This window comes from Columba livia, chromosome 3 (genome assembly GCF_036013475.1).
Source record: "Columba livia isolate bColLiv1 breed racing homer chromosome 3, bColLiv1.pat.W.v2, whole genome shotgun sequence".
NCBI classification, from domain to species: Eukaryota; Metazoa; Chordata; class Aves; order Columbiformes; family Columbidae; genus Columba; species Columba livia.
Window position 1 is genome coordinate 36,923,713 of NC_088604.1, and position 17,374 is coordinate 36,941,086.

The following is a 17,374-nucleotide window of genomic DNA, read 5'->3' on the forward strand; positions in this document are numbered from 1 at the left end:
CCTATAAAATTATTTCTTTCAAGACATGAGAAACAGCAGAACTCAACATAGTTTGAGAGAAAATTAAACCAAATTTTTGGCAACCTGAACCCTGAATTTTTAAGTAAATTTGCCTACCAGCAGCACTGAGAAGCCAACTAGAGAAGCCTGTTCATCAGTCTGCAACGTTGAAAAATTTTTTTTTGAGAGTGTTAATACAGAAAAACTGTAAATATGCTAAAGTTCATTTCTTTATGCTGTTTTTATTAACATACAAATGCAACCAAACAACTTTATTTTTGTAACATAGTCCTACTTGTAAGTCATGCAAAAAAGTCCCTCTGATGGTTCCATTGAAACCAGCAGAGATCTGGAAGAACAGCAAGGCTCTTGACTCTGTAACAATCTTCCTTGTCAAGGCTGCTTTTTTCCTGTGTCAATTCTAAGCAAGCTACAGTAAAGAGGATTTTTTTTCCTTGCTAGTGCTTTCTAGATGACTGCTAAACCCCAGGCAGCAACCAACTATACATGAATCTAAAGGTTCGGCAAGAGACAAGGACTGGTAGAATGAATTTCTGCAGAATTTGTGTTTTAATTGTCTCTAGCTGTGTGCCACTAAACCCTGGGCTGATGCCACAGCTGCTGAGCCATAAGAGGGCAGCTGCTGCAGATGAAACTCCATCCTCATTCTGGCCAGCCACAGTGTGAGTGGCTGCGCTGCCTCTCTCTTCCCTCAGCTGAATTCCTTTGCCTTTTGAAAATTCCCACTGCTGGCTCTATTAGGAGGAAAAAACACTAATGATGTGCATAAAGAGACAGATAATTAAATGACAGGAGGAATGGAAAACAGGTTGTGCAGCACCCTTATCTACACTTGGAGTTTACACACCTGTAGTTCCATATCTCATCAGGAAAGAACAGTACATTCCTTCTGCTGCAATCTCAGCCATCTTGCTGTTACTGAATAGTCATTAATTCCACATTACCAGTAATAATAAGTGTTAGAAATGAAATTAAGAATCTTGAGGAAATGCTACAATTCTGCTTCTTTAGTCTAGCTCTGGTTTGTTTCTGTTCGGCCTCTTCTTCATTTCATATAAAAGCTCTAAAATCTTTTCTGAAAGGACAAAGCACAAGAGCTGTGGTGGAAGCAGGGTATTGGCTACACGAGGCTTTTTTCTTTTGGAGGCAATTTGAATGCTATTTTTTTTTTTTTAAGGCTGAGTAAAATGCACAAAAGCCTGAGTCACTCTGCCTTTTCAACAGCAGTGGAATTAGCAGATGGGAGGTTCCCATTGTGCTTGTTCACTTTTCTGATCATAATCATGACAATGCATAAGCATCAGTTCTAAGTCTTTGAGATGAAGATGATGATTGCCTTTATGACTGTTGCTGGAGAGAGACAGCACTGTCCAAGACGATACTTCTGCATGGAAAGAAATACATGAAAACTAGTGGTTTCACAGATGCCCTTACTTGCACATGACCTGCATTCAAGTGCAAGAAGACAAATGGATAGGAAGCACATCAAGAGGCTGATGCTAAAGAGTAAGTGCCAGAGCACTAGCAAGCACCCACCATAACATTTGAGGGTGGGCATTGTAGCAGGCAGGTGGCTTTGTTGGGTAGATCAGACTTGTTTCCTAGTACTGGATTGAAAAATGAAGTGATGTCATTCATTACAGCACTTGATTGCCACAAAGATGATTAAAAGCCACGAAGGTAGTGAAGGGACTGGAGCATGTGATGTATGAGGGTCTAAGTGAACTGTGACTGCTTAGCCTAGAGAAGGCTCAGGGTTCTCTTACCAATGCGCATAAATAACTGATGGTGGGAGTAAAGAAGGTGGAGTGAGATTCTTCTCAGTGATGTCCAGTGACAGGACAAGAGGCAATGGGCACAAATTGCAGCAACAGGAACTTCCATTAAATATATCCTACCAATCCTCAATGAGTCTGTCATTTCTTGTGCTTTGATGATTGCACACAGAAGAGCGAGGTACCGATTTCACATACTCTTAAAGGCCTCTTCATCTTAAGAAGCTGCAGTTCATTGGGATGGAAATGGTGTGAGAAGCCACACAATCCCCACAGTTTTCATGCACTGCCCTTCACCCCTTGGCAGCTGGGACAGCTGGGCCTGGCTGCCTAGGGCCAAGGGCCCCACTCACAATGGTTCCCTGTGGGGGCCTGCCCAAATGCAAACGTGCTAGCCCCTCCACTCCCAATAGGGCAGCCCATCCTTGTCAGCTCTCCTCACCCTCCAAAATCAGCGTTCCCCCTTGGCGTGTGTGTGCTCTGGTGCAGCAAGTGACACACAGTGGGCACTGCCAAGTTGCGTTCTGCCCCTGCCAGCAGCCGCGCAGCTCCCTGCCCCGCTCCTTCCCTCTCCCCTCGACGCCCGCCGTCGCCCCCGCGGTGGCGGTCCCGGTCGCGGTCCCCGCCGGCCGGGCCGCCTCAGGGCCACCAGCGCTGCCCACACCTGCGGCCGCTCGCGGGGCCGCTCCCGCCCGCGTTGCCCATTGGCCCGGCCGCGTCACGTGCCCGTGCCATGCCGCCCGGGCGGGCTGGGGCTCCGCAGCTGCTGCTGATTCATTGGCTGCGGTGGGGCGCGCTTCGGTCCGGTCCGGTCTGGCTCGGCGGGTCTCGCGCGTGGCGTCGCGCGGAGCGGCCGTTGCCGCGGCGCAGGCAGGCAGGTAGGTAGGACAGCGGGGGCGGGCGTCACCCCGACCGGCGTCATCTCGCCCGCCTCCCACTCAGCGCTGTCTCGTCCCGCTGCCGCGGGGCTGCTCCTTTTCGCCCGGGACGGAGCGGCGCTGCGGGGGTTGCCTAGCGCTCGGTGCGGTAAGCGCGGTGAGGGAGTGATGGAGCGGCGGGAGGGCCGGGGCGGTGCTGCCCTGCCCTGCCTCCCGGCGAGGCGCGGGTGGGGGCGCCGCTGCCCCGAGTGCCGGTAGTTCAGCCTGCGTTACCGCGCGGCTGGGTGGTTCTGATACTGAGACCTGTTGACTTTCGCAAGCCTCTAGCTCTTAAATACTCCTCTGATTTTTACTTGATTTGAAATAAATTCTTGAAGACGCTTGAGGTTGGCGCTGTTCGTTTGATTGGCGTGGAAAACGCAACCTGCAGAAAGCTAGTGTTTCGTTTCCGAATTTCTAACAGAGTGATTCCTTCTGATGTTATCAAAACAAAAACAAAGCAAACCAGCTAGAAAGCACAGAGCTTGCTCGGAATACATGGGAATTATTTTCAGTCCCCTCAGATTACATGTTGTGTTGCGCTCTGACTGCTGAACGTTTGAATGGACTTAAAAATTCAACCTGTTGGCAAAAATGAGCAAGATAAGTTTGTTGTGTGTTTCTTGTGGTGTGTTTTTTTTTTTTTTTAACTTTTGTTTTCTCAGATGTCATTTCCTTTTGTGCTTTCAGACTTAAGGCATGAAAAGGCTAGACAAGAGGAAGAAATTTTTTACAGGGAGGGTGGTGAAACACTGGCACAGGTGGTCCAGAGAGGTGGTAGATGCCCCATCCCTGGAGACATTCAAGGCCAGGCTGGACAGGGCTCTGAGCAACCTGATCTAGTTGAAGATGTCCCTGCTCAGTGCACGGGGGTTGGACCAAATGGCCTTTGAAGGTCCCTTCCAACCTAAACCATTCTATGATTTTATGATGACCATCTCTTCTCCATTCAGCCTTAGATTACTTCTCTTTTCAGTCTTGCCCTTTTCCCTTTCTCTGATGTGCTCTTCTCTAGTTTTCTCCTGATTCTCATATTTTTTATTCTCTCCCCACCTCCCCCTTCTCCCTTAACTGTCTCTTTCTTAACAGTTATCTCTGCACAGTGTCTAGTGAGCAGCCTCTGTTGACAGTGACTGGTATTATACTCAGTTCAGGTCCCTCTCCTGACCTGTCTGCCTTTCTTTTTGCTAGAGATGATCACCTCATCAGCTGGCAAAACTTCCCTCTGAACAGTCTCTGTTCCCTGATATTTGCGTCTTATCCTGACATATCAAGGTTGTGCAGAAGTTAATGCTGGGTGGTGACTGGAAGCACAGGCACACCAGGAGAAGTTTGCCACTTTTCCTGTGACAGGTGTAGCTGGTAGAGGCATGGGACAGCAGTGCCAATGCTGTCTTTAAGTGTCTCAGCAAGGCTGCCCAGGGATTGTTTGTGAGAACATTGAGGCACTTTTATTTCCAGGTGTGTTTCCCAGCCTACTGTTCTGTTTTGAAGCTGCTCCCTCTGCTCCTGTCTGTTACTCTTGTTTGAGTTCCCCAGAATCTGTATACACAGGGATACAGATTTACATAAGTGCTGTGGAAATAAATAGATGTTTTGGTTTCTGCTTGGAGATAATCGGATAAAATTGTATCAAATACTGCTTGTTTTTTCTTGTCCATTTGTGGTTTCCTATTCAGGTTCCTAATCAGAGAGTCAAGATAATTTTTAACTACAGCAGTAAATACCTGGAAAGAAGCCAGGGGAACAGCAACTCTCCATTGACTGAGAACAGTCTGGTTCTATTCTTGCCAAAAATAATGAGACATTCTGGGTGTATCAATTGCAAGCAAAAATATATAACATAAATCAAGCTGTTGCAAGAGAATACCTTTTATTTTTTGAAGGAAAAAAATAATCCAGAATATTAAGAGCTGGACAAAGTAGTTTACTGCTTATTCTTGTGCTGGTTGTCTGCCTGTACTTTGTGGTGGAAGAGGTTTTAAGGTGAAGGACAAATGTTAGCTCTGGCAGCTTGTTCAACGGTTTAAATCAAATTACGAGTCTTTGAACCAGTAATACGAGATATTAATGGCAAAATTTTAGTTCATATTTTAGTACAAATAAATGAAGGCTTAATTCTGCATACTCACTGCAATAGGCTTTGGTTGTACTGTTGTAATGATGTTTTCTTGGTCTCTAGTTTAGAGCCTGGTGTAGCACAGAGATGTGGCTGGGATCAAGAATGGGAGAATTCAGATGTGTGCTTGTGAGTTGTGTACTGCTGTCTGATTTACTTGAAAAGAAATTTATATTTGAGGCACCACAATAAATTGTTTGCTTCTTCAGAAGCACTGGAGGGAAGAATTATATCTAAAAGACAGGAAAAAAAAAACACTAACAGTTCTTGTTTGAAAAAATCCCAAACCAGTTTGACTTCTAATAAACAGCTCTGTTTCAGTGCCTGTTTGAAATTCTCACTGAACTGATTAAAGCAAACTTTCTTTATTGTATTGTAGGCTAGCTACAAAAGTTCAGAAAATGTTTGTCATTCAAGTGTGAAAGTTTTCACGAAAAGCTGTATTTTTTTTTAATCTTATTAGTTCTTGGGGAAATGTAATACACAACTGATTTTTCAAATTGAAAAACTCAACCGTTACTTTGTGTCTGAGAGATTATGGCTTTACAGACACTGTGTGGGTGAGAGCATAAACTGAACATGTTTTCACTGTAGCATGAAGTGTGATAGTAGCTCTGAACAAATGGTCTATCATACTAGTGTGTTTTTTTTCCATCTCTGCCAGTTCATCTTCCACTGGTTTCAGCATAGACTAGAAACAAACCTATTTCTTTAGGGAGAACCACTGGGAAGTTAAAGAGATGCTATGGGAGGTGTGCTGTGGCCTGTACCTCAGACCAGATAGACATTATGTGAAGATTAGAGTCTGATTTTGTAATGGGAGAGGGGAAATGTACTCAGCTTCCACTCTGCTTGTCAGCCTTGGTGCTTTGGTGGTTTTTCATGGATGCAAAGCCAAAACAGAGCTATCAAATGAGGTCTGAATGCACTCATCCGTTTTCTTGGCTGTGCGAGCCTACCAACAGCTGCTCTGCACTTAAACTCAGGTCTAGCACACTGTGATGGGGAGCCCTGTGGGTCTGGGGAGGTTGGCCCCAGAAGTGGCAGTGAGGCACAGGCCTCTTCACACCCAGGTGACAGACACAAAGGGAGCCTGGGTAATTTCGGCTCCTAATCAGTGCTGAGATCCCAGAAGCAATCACACAAGAGTAGTTCCTTCTTTCAGCCTCGCCTCTGTTGAAAATGGTCAGTTTAAGTATGGTTATTTGAAATACTCCTGGTTGTCTCATCTCTTGGATTAAGTTGTTTTTTGGCTACACTGAGCACTGTGCTTCTAGTGTTTCTTCACGATTTGCAGACTAGCTGATTTGAGTAAATCTAGTCTAGTGACCCTATGCTTAGATTTATATGTGTTGACGTAAATTCACAGCGACATTTTTTCTTTTTTTTTGCTTTCAAATTTAATATCATCTTTTAGTTACAAAAAATGTACAGTGTTCTGTCCCTGCTATTGAGGCTGCCTTTTTTTTTTTTTTTAATAGATTCCTGAGTGATGACACAAATAGAAGGTATTTTAAAAACAACTCTTATAGCTAACTCACCTTTTGAGGGAACAATTCCAATTGACCTGCACTGGGCTGATCAGTAAGAGTGTGGAGGGGGAAGAGCTTTCCTTTCTACTCTGGATATGGCATCAGATTGTCAGAATTCAGGGGTAACAAGGAAACCAAAACATCTCCATCTTTGTGCTGAGCTTTCTGTGAGAATAAAGCTAATAAAAAGAGACATTTAATAAAATAAAATTAAAAAAAATCTACTTTGCCAAGCCAGGAAAATTCAGGAGGATAGTACAGCCCAAAAGCAGAGGCATTCAGGGCACGCCGGTTGCAAAATTGCTCTACAGTTTACTATTACCTCGTTAATGGATATACCAGACCTCTTTCAGTTGAGGGCTTTCCTATAATAAATCAGCCTGAGACCCCTCAAAGGTTGAAGGTTAAAAATTTGTAGTGTGAAAGGTTAAATTTAGTTGACAGTATTTTAAGGAGTTGCGGGGAATAGCTGAGTGTTGAATATACTTACATGTACCACTGATGTCAGCGTTTGTAATGTTATAGAACTGGAAGGTCACAGTACTTTAGTCTTCACTGATAGCACTTCTAGTCTGGTTGGTTTTGAAAGAACTTGGGTTTTGAAGCTGCCAGATGTGCACATCTGAGAGGAGGTTGACTCTTAGTGAGGAGATGAAGATGGGCTCGGCTGTAGCCAGAGCTCTGTTCTGACCAGAGCCTCGCAGTGTCCCAGCCATGTCCTGAGCCTGCTGCCCTCCAGAAGCAAGTTCAGTGGAGGTTTCAGCTGGGGCATGTCTGAGAAAAGATTGTTGAAAAAATAATCTTCCCTCTTTAAAACATGCTCAGAAATTTAAACCTGTTATTCAGATGCAGTTTTATCTATTTGTTTTCTCTTTAGAAAAACAGATTTTTGTTGCTTGAAAGGAAGGTTTAGTCTTGTTTTCTAGTGTGACTGTAGTAATTGTCTAGGGTTTTTTGTATTATTTGGGTGGAAGGGTAAATTTTTGTAATATATCAGGTTTTGCCATCTTGAATGTCAAAATGAAATGTTTTTTTGAGCTTAACTGAAGCTCAGTTTTGTATGTGATGGATTGATTGTGTAATTCTGCCCTAGCTGCAGGAAATAAGTGAAATTATCATTACTTATCATTACTTAAGTGGAATTATAACATCACTTTATTATTTGTAGATAATAGTGTCTCTTAAGACACTATATTCTGGCTGCAGGTTTTTAAGGCTTTTGGTACTGGACTTAAGCTAAGCTATTTGCTTTAGTGTGTTTTGTGAGCAAGTCCCAATAGCTCTACACTGACTGTTCCATCTCGCTTTACTGTCAGTGCAGGATTGTAACTTTTTAAGAGCAGAAGGAATACCTAGTTTCTGTGATACAGTCTTAGGTATAGTTCAGCTGTCTTCTCAGACAAGGTCTATGAGTGAGCTTATATATGTTTGCTCCATCTATTTTCAGATCCATATAGTTGTGAGCTCATAGTACAGTTTGATTTCATACTAGTTTGACTTCCAGATGGCCTCTGCTGAGTTGAATGCTAAGCAGGCATTAGTGCTTGCATCCATCATTGTCTTCTGTTAGGAAAACATTTGGCAAACTGTTTTGGTCTTTTCTTTGTTAAATTTTACTCTAAAGTCATAACATTTAAATTAAGTACAAACAGTAGCTTTACAATTAGCATGCAAATTGTATATAATGCTGTGGAGACCGTATTTTACACTGCAACACACACAGCACAAGACACTAAAAGTTAGCGCATGGACAATAAGAAATTTTCATGAGAATTTGTGTGTGTGGTATGTAAGCAGTTTATTGTTGGAGTCTAGCTTACATTGCATAGTTATAAGAATAATAAAACGTATGTTATATGATGTATAACAGTGATGTGAGGCACAAGTGTCTGCAATTTTGTCATTTCTGATCCTTAGTTCCTAGGATAAGCATTGACTAAACCAATGTTTTTTTCTTACCATTGTTACAAAGTCCTTTTGTGATGAACCCAACGTCATTCTTGTTATTTTAGTGCCCCAACATCATTCTTGTTATTTTAGTGCTCTAGCTCATGCATATGATGCTCTTGGTGAGCATAAATCACAAACATAACCAGTGTTAACAGTGGTACTTTATTTTCTCTCCAAGGAAAGTCCCAGGTGTTATGCACTCACAGTTAACATGTATGATTAGTTTATCCCTTTTTTTTTTTTTTTTAATTTGTACAGTCAGTTTTCAGCCATCTTTGTATTTTTCTTGCTAGATTTCAGTTGTTTAGTATAGCTTGGTTTCCTTTCTTTTATTGCAGGCAAGAAGATTGGGTATTCCCCTGAAAAGACCACAAGTTTGAACTCAAATCTTGCACCTCTACAGTCTTGAGAATTATCAAGAAGCAAGGACCGTTTGGTTAAGTATTTCTTGCAGACTCCTTTCTCATCAGTGTTTGGGGGTGGCACAGCTTGTTTGAAGCAATATCCATGTAGTAGGGTTCTAGAAAGATGGGGTCTGTGGTAACTTTCAGCTCATGCAGTACAGAGTAAATCAGTTTGTGATTACTTTCCTTGCTGACTTCTTTCCCTCTGACCTCACCTCTTAGTCTTTGCGATAGAGTAAAAAGGAACATAGTGGTGGGTGATCCCCTTCTTCCCCAATGCAGAATATTGTTGCAGGTATGGGAACAGCCTGAGTTGTTAACTTCTTATAGCTAGCAACTTTTGGGTTAATTGTAGTGCCGAGCTGATGCCTGAGGGTGTAGTGCGAAGCTTTCTCAGGCTAGGACTTCTTACAGTTTGAAATGTTGCTATTTTTTTTTTTTTTTTCTGCCTGGCTTTTGGGATCTTCACAGTTTCCAAGGGGCAAACAGTTTGTTCATTTATTCTGTGAAGAGTGTAAAGTACTTAGACTCTCTGGCAGTAAGCAGAATGGAATTATATGGAAAAACAAATGTAGCTTTGGATTAAAAATTTACCAGGTTGCTTGTGTCTACCGTATAGGTAGTTTCTCTTTTTCCAGAAATGAACAGTACATTGACTAGTCCACGTAGATTTCTTCTTGTGCATGCAGGTCGGGTTGGAGGTGGTTACTGCTGGTTACGTACGAGGCTGGTTCCAGATGTGCACGAAACCACATTTGCCTTTGTGCTGCCCGTGGTGGTACAAACCAGAAAATTGTGCTTCAGATACAGTGTGGGACCAGTTCTGCCTTTACAGTGACTCAGTTTGAAAGGTAAGTGGCTGTAAGCATTGTGTGATGTGCCAGTGATGTCCAGATTGAAACAAATAGTCTTAAGTGCAGCAGTGTCTGGCTCCCCGCTACTGCAGTTCAGAGATGTAGATTTTGTGCAGATACAGCTCAATGGCCAAACTGCCTTGCTCAGGTATGCCTGGCAGGCAAGCTGTGGCCTTACAAACTTTCACGTGGGTTCCAAATGAGTTCTTATTAAGGTATAATTCAGCTCCAGGAGTTGCAGCTGTGTCTCCATGGGGAGTGTCTGGGTACCGGTTGACATCCTCTATCTGCAGAGGACAACCCAGTGCTCCAGAAGAAGGCCATAAGCACTTGCCCTTTTTAGTTTCCAGGAGACTGATCCGCCTGAATCTCCTGGCTGGCAGCGCTGAACACAGCCCTGCTTTGGGGTTTCTTGAGTGATCAAAGTGAAGCTTTTTGTTGCTCGCTTACTCCTGAAGGAAGTGAACCAGGGTGAGGAAATGCTGTCTGCATCCATGCACATCAAAGTCAACAAGGGAGGGCTTTCATGTTTGCCTCAAACAATTCCTGTCCCCCCTCAAAACCCCTCAGCAAGGTCAATTAGAGGAGCTCCCTGTCATGCTTCAGAGCTGTGGGATGAATCACTGCTATCCACCCCAGGCAAAAAGGGCTTTTTGAGTGCATCTCCTGGGGGAATTCCTTCCCAGAAGCCCTTATCTGGCACCCACAGTCGCATGACCTGCTGCACCCTGGCAGATACATGTGACAGGCTGCTGGCATTCTGCTTGCCCTGCTTTGCTCTTTGGGAGATGCATGGTCTTAATGTTCGCTACTTTTGCTAGGCTGGTCCTTGTTCCACCATACTAGGCTGACTTTTTAAGTAGAAAAGGTTAGCTTGAACATGTTTCAGGCTGAGGGTTTAGAAGCACTTGGACAGAAAAAATTTAAAAGTGAACTGTGAACTAGTTTAGGACAATGTTTATGCTTAGCTGTACTAGATCATTTAGAGGCATATTTTATATTTCCCACAAATCCTGAGACAGAGGTTTAGCCTGATAGCTGGTGATCCAAGTTTTAGGTAGCACCTCTCCCTCTGATAGTAGGTTTGTCTACCGTAGAAGTAAGTCTAGAAATGTTTGTAGTCAGTGATGAAACACTGGAGCTCCAAGTCCTAACCTAAGACTAAAACCAGACAGTTTCTTTGTGTCCTGGAAGTGGCTCTTCTCCCCATAGATCATAATGGACACTAGTGACTAGATCAGGAAAGAGATCTGCATGTGGCCCAATTAATCCAATCTGCCTGCACTTGGGGTTGAAGAAGAAACAATTTTCAGACTGTGCATCTACCCTATTCTGAAGTTTTCTGCCTGCCTATTACTGTACTGTTCAGCTTTTTTTTTTGTAATACTAAAAGCAAGGAGGTGACAATGAGCATTGGTGATTCCATATGAGAAATATTTAAATGAAAGACTTCTCTAGGAAGCTATAAAAGTGAAAAGCAGCCCTTAAACAGGAATGTGTAATAGACAAATCATCAACAAGACATTAAGGAGAGAGGGAAAAGGTAGGTGGGAACCCTGTGCAGCACCGTGTAGTCTCTTTGGACTCAGTCACAAAAGGAAACACAGTCTTGTAAGAGAAAACTGACAGAGCTGAGATGGGAGCAAACTAGGATAAGAATCTGAAGTTATTCTCTGTGCTGTTTGCTTCTCCCAGAAGGCAGCAGTTACCTTACTTGATTAAAAACAAGATGAACTCTGCCTGAAGTTTATTTAGACATTCTTTCTTTGATTCTAGAAAATAATGTCTTCTAGTCACTGGGAAATCAGAGGAGGAACTTTACTGTTAACACAGTCACTTAAAGTGACAAGTACCTCTTTCTGTCATGTTCTTTAAGGGCTGCAAGTACAGGGTGGGAAGCGTCCTCAGCCATGAACTGGATTGTCCATTACAGCCATCTTTTTTCTTCCTCTTCTATGCTTCAGGCTATTTATTCTTGCTGGGAGCTTTCTGAGTGCCTAAAGGAGAGTGAGGGTAACTGAAGCTCCTTTTCCTGACCCAAGCAAATGGGACTGGTCACTTCTCTCCCAATTCCACCTGCCTCCTTCCTGTTGGCAAATTGTTTATTGTGAAAACTAAGCTGGTTGGAGTTGGTAAATAGATCCATTTCTTGTTTTAAAGGATTTATATACTTGCTAGTCAAGTTTTGGTATGTATTTAAGGTTCTGAACACTGCAACAGGGTATGCAGTTTACTTTTTCAGGAATACTTCACTGTTTATTTAAAATTGTTTTGAGACATTCCTGCCAGCATTTACTCATGCTAAAATAGCTGCAGAAGGAATTTTTTTACAGATTTGAAAAGCTGTTCAAATTCCCTGGGTGAATTTGTGTTCCTCATTTTGTGCCTGATACCTATTCTTTACGTGTGGTCCTCCTAGCAGAACGATGTGCTTTACTTGCACAGCCTTAGTCTATCTAATTATCCTTAGGAAGGACTAAAGGTTTAGTTATTTTGAGTGACACAGCTCTTTAGGGCCTTTCTTTTCAGTCAGTTTTATTTGGATTTGACTTTGTGCTCTGAGAAGTTTCACTGTTCACAGAACAACTAATTGCAATAGTTTTTTGAACTACATGAAATCTTCACCCTAATGGGTTTTAAGTGAATGCAAAATTACCCGAAGCTAAATTCACTTTTACTGAAAGTATTTTGTAATATTTTTCAAATTGGACGTCCTGTTGAAGCACCTGTTTTGCACAGAGATGTGCTCTCTTTTGGTATGCATAAAACTGTCTTAACATTCTGAAAAAAATACTCTGCAAAATACAAATCCTTAATGTAGTTTTGTGCTAATGACAGAAATATCTGTCAAGACAATTTAATGATGCTTAATGTTGCATTGCAGGTCTTTGTTAATCTGTGGGGAAAATCACTCCTGCTTTATTTTCTTTCTATAGTGACATATTGAAGCTGTTTATTAGCACAGAGAAATTTAGGCTGGAAGTGACCTCTGGTGGTTATCTGGTCCAACCTCCTGCTCAAAGCATGATCAACTAGATCAGGTACATTTTTTCCTTGTATCTAATTTAAATTTTCAGTTTCCCAATTTGTCTTTTGCATCTTGTCCTTTTACTCTGCACCTCTGAGAAGAGTCTGCCTCTGTCATCTCTGCAACTTCTGTCTGTAATTGTAACTGTATAGAGACCACTAAGTTCTCGTGGGAGCCGCGTCTTCTCCAGACTGAACAAACCCAGTTTCCTTAGGCTCTTGTGCATCCTGTGCTTCAGATCCCTGACCGTCTTGGTGGGCTCCCAGTGGATGTGCCCCAGCATGTCCATGTCTTTCTGTTATTTGAGATACCAAAATCAGGTACAGTACTCCAGATCCAGCCTTACCAGTGGTGAGCAGAGAAGAATAAACACTTCTCTTGGCCTGCTGGCTACACTCTTCTTAATTCAGCCCAATACACACCTGGCCTTCTTTACCACATGGTGTATTGCTGACTCACGTTCAGCTTGTTGTCCATGACAGGTCCTTCTCTGCAGAGCTGCTCCCCAGCAGTCAACCCCCAGGGTGCACTGCTGCGTGGGATTTTTCCCTACCTGTGCAGGACTTTGCGTTGGTGATCCTCATGAGTTTCCTCTCACTCCCTTTATCCAGCTTGTCCAGGTCTCTCTGAGTAACAGTCTGCCCTCCAGCCTCTTGACTGTCTCTTTATAACCCAGAAACTTGCTAAAAATGCACTCCATTTCATTGTCCAGCTCTTTTAGGAATATGTTAAATGCTGTTAGCCCAGTATCAGTCTGAGTGGTACTGCTGGTAAGCAACTGCCAGCTGGACTTTGTATGGATGATAAAACCCTTTGAAACTGGTGGTCCAGCCATTTCTCTGTCCAGATTTTCATGGCAGCATTCACCGTAAGCTGCTGAGGCTGGTGGTCTTTGGTATTTACTATTTTTGAGCTATAAAAGCTATATTCAATCTAAGGAGCCTGGGTTTGATATGTTTGTACATTTAACAGGCATCTATGTGGAAGTGAACATAGATTATCTTCTTTCCATTGAAGAGAAAACATATGTTGACCAGTGGTTGGCCAGCAAAAACAGGCAAGGGAATGTGGTGGTTTTGTCTGATGTAGCAGCGATACTGGATTTTAAAGGCAAAGGTGAGAGAAGGCCTTTGTAAGCGTGAGTGGCTATTCTTGGGAACGCTGGTGAGAAAGAGATCCCATAAATAAGAAAGGATTCTATAAAATGAAAAGAGGCACTAGAAGTGTGTAGTCTCTAGTAACACATTTCATATCCACAGGTATATATTTATTGAGGTGCAAGATGTCTGCCCTGGGGCTGATTTCTAACAGAACCTCCCAGCAGGCCTTGTCTAACTCTGATTACACCTGGGAGTACGAGTACTATGAGTATGGACCAGTGTCGTTTGAAGGCCTGAAGGCTCATAAATGTAAGTTCAGTAGAGATACACTTCATTGCAGCTGAGCTTGCCCATCTTGCTGTTCCTGCTCTTCATTGTAACTGATTATTGCACAAAAATCTCTCTCCTAATTTTTTTGATTCTCAGCAATTAGAGTTATTACTCTGTTTATTAGATTATTGTAATCGTTTATGATTCTACATCTTGACTGCTTTTCTTGTGTATGAGAGAACCATGGATTTCTTGGCTGCGGCAGGAATTTGTCAATACTGAGGAATATCAGAGGATCAGGAACAGTTTATAACAGCAAATACAGCTACTGGTGACTACTTGATATAGTTCTGGTTTGCTCTGGTTTTGTTCCTGTTAATGCTAAAAGGAAAGTGATGGGCAGCCTTACAGCTTTTGTTTTTCTTCAGAGAAAATAAATTGAAGGCTATAACAGATCTAAAGAATAAATTTCTCTTTCTTCAGAAACTTTTGTCCTTGGGACTTCATAGGAGGAGGGTGCTGAATTCAGAATTCTGCTAATACAGGAGCTGTTTTACAGTAGAAGTAACAGGTGGAGGGCAGGGATCAGACAGATGAACACTGTGGGTAGGAACTGAGAGGAAATTTAGCTAGGAAAGCTAGTACAGCTGGGCCAACATTTATCTAAAGTCTATGCAATGGCTTTGACTTTTATTAAATTTCTATTTTTTTGAAGGAGGTGAGGAGGAAATGATGGGTGAAAAAAAAAAAGTAAGAGACTAACTCAGAATTACTAGGAGGTGTTTTAAAAGCAGTTTACCAAATAGAAGCAAATAATTTTGTTTCTTTATTTTGAGCTGGATGCACTGTGAGAGGGTTTGAGCAACAGCCTTCAAAGTCTTGGGGAAGGGTCTCCATCCAGTGCTGGAGCACTGGTCCAGGGTGGGATACATACTTTCTGCCTCATTTGCTCATGATGAGGATTCAGAGTGGGAAAGAGGGATTGCGGTGGTAATCAGTAGCCCAGAAAGGCTGGTCTCCCTTGGGTCTGCATAGTCAGGATGTTTTGGAGACACTCTGTAATGGTCCAAAGAAATTTGTTGCGATTCTTAGTAACTTTCAGAAGAACTAGAGCAGAAGCTGCTTTTCAACCTGAATTGTACTTATTTTTATTTTTTTTTTCCCCCGAAGTCTGCTGATTGTGGTCTGTATTTTTACAAATGTTAGATACTTGAAAAATGTACGTTAGCTGTTATCATGTTACTATTTATATTCCATTCTTCTATTAATCAGAAGCCAATCCTGATTACAAAGATTACTGATTACAAAGATTAGTTGCAGTGTTATGTACATGCCCTCTTTTTAGCTTGGTGTGTCCAAGAGTGTGACAGGAGAAAAAATATAAATAAGTCACCTCTGGATTGCAGACATTGTAGTGGCAACATGGAGAGAGGCCTAAATTTAACACTGAAGAGAACTTGGGCCACCTACTTTAATTTTAAACAAATCCAAATAATGTAATTGATACAGCAGAGTGTTGGAAGGGTATCAGAAGCCATAGTAAAGCAAGGAAGATGTAGCTTTGGGCTCAGTAAACTTAGGAATTCTGTTGGGATTGGAACACCAAAAAACCAAAAAAAACCCCAAAAACCAAAATGCAGGACAGGCTTGTTATTCATGAATTATAGGAACACACAATGCTGGCATGTGTGGTTTTTGTGGAGAGTAGTAGTTTATCAGAATCTTGATTTATTTTTTTTTCTTTAGGGTTTTTTCCCTTTGTTAGGTTTTACAGCGTGATCAATATAAACTACATGCATATTTTTAAGACATCTTACCTGGTCAGACTTCATATTCTGTTTATCAGTGCAGTTGCATATAATCGAAGCATATCTGAGTAATTGGTAGGTAATAGTAGCTGTAAATGGCTAAATGGTGATCTTTTGAAATGTGAGTATTTCTTTTTAGATGAAATTTTCAGGTACTATAAAGTCTGGTAGGATAGTAGATAATCATGAGCTATTGTGTATTAGTAAGGCCAAACACAAGATGCATCTTGAACCACCGAATACAGGCTATATTTACAGAACGATACAGAAAATAATATAGGGCTCGTAGTGCATGGAATTACAGAAATAAACTCATACCGCTGTGCTCTAAGCAAAAAGGAGTATTACAAACTCTCCCTGCTCCCCTCCATCATGGATACCTATATTTGAACCACTCTCTAGTTATTTTACAAAGGGTATTGAGGGCGGGAGATGTGGCAGAGGAGAGATTTGAAACTTAACCTCCTTAGCTTACCAGAAAAAGGGATTAAAGAGTGATTTGATTGTCATAAAAGTATTTTCCCAGGGAGAAAATCTCAAGTTGTATCAGGCACTTTGCAGAGAAAGAGCAAATGGTTTGAACTGATTTCCAGCTCCCAGATCTGCCTTTTAACATGGAAGACATTTCACAGTAAGAGTGTGATTAACCACTAGGGTCAAACACCAGGCAAGAGAGCTGATTCCTTGTTTTCTGGTGTCTTTAGTTAGTCCTGTAGGAGATGGAGCATGCTGGTTAAAGTGCTGTGCTGTGCCTGCTGCACCGGGTTAGATGGACCATCGCAGAGCTTTCTAGCCAGCGAGGATCTCTGAGGTTTAGTAGTAGCTGCATAACAAGAGGTTGAGGGTAAATCTGGGTACCTGTCCTGACCAAGACTTCCCTGTTGCTTGTTTATATGATAATTTTTTGAACTCTTTATGGTGGAAATTTTGAATATTTGCATTAAAAAAAACTAAGTAACTGAAATGACAGATGAAAAAGCACCTATATACTTTGGGTCCTAGACCAGGTCATATTTTGGCTTGTTGCTCTGTAGCTTTAGGCCATGCCAGATTGGGGCAGATTGTTTTCAGGAAATATGTTTGTCCCACTTGTACCTCTCTTTAAGCTCAGAGCTTCCAGGAACTTGATTCCTTCAGCAGCAATTGTGGATCAATGTTGAAGTCATAAGTGGACATAAGTTGTTTTAAGTAGGACTGACAATTTATCTAGGGATCATTTTGCTGTAAATGAGAAGAGCAGGTACATTTTATGCACATAGGCAAAAAGCCATGCTCTTCCCAATTACTTCTATGTTTGGCTATTGCATTGGTGTTTTTCTTGTAATTAGCTGGTGTTTGACATTTTTGTTCAAATCAGTTTGGCTCCTCTGACATTGTATTGCAGTTTCCTGTATGCAAGTTCAAATCCTAAATTAAAAATTACTCAGAAATGTCTTGTGTATGTTGGTGGTTGTTATTTGTTGAGGTAGCAAATATATTTTTTCCTGTGGTTCTGTTTGTTTCATAATCCTCTATCTTACCACTGAAAGAAAGCTGGATCTTCCTAAACTTAATGTGTCAAAGAAATCTGTCAAAACCCAGAAACCTAATGGTCTC

General features: G+C 41.9%; 1 protein-coding gene across 14 annotated transcripts in view; it reads left to right on the forward strand.

The window, feature by feature from the left end:
* Positions 1 to 2,518: 2,518 nt before the first annotated feature.
* The window catches only part of MRAP2 (melanocortin 2 receptor accessory protein 2), a 30,772-nt gene continuing 15,916 nt past the window's right edge, over positions 2,519 to 17,374 (forward strand). For 3 of the 14 annotated variants that reach the window (XR_010471225.1, XR_010471224.1, XM_065056463.1), the window contains exons 1-4: positions 2,519 to 2,678; positions 8,653 to 9,569; positions 12,509 to 12,613; positions 13,860 to 14,009. Coding sequence is in view for 9 of the 14 variants with exons in the window: in XM_065056463.1 (XP_064912535.1) it covers positions 13,883 to 14,009 (127 nt within the window). In the remaining 5 variants the exon portion in view is untranslated. Of the gene's footprint in view, positions 2,679 to 2,701; positions 2,823 to 8,652; positions 9,570 to 11,536; positions 11,705 to 12,508; positions 12,614 to 13,572; positions 13,717 to 13,859; positions 14,010 to 17,374 lie in introns of those variants that run through there. The other 11 variants (XM_065056470.1, XM_065056467.1, XM_065056464.1 and 8 more) reach the window with 11 other exon arrangements.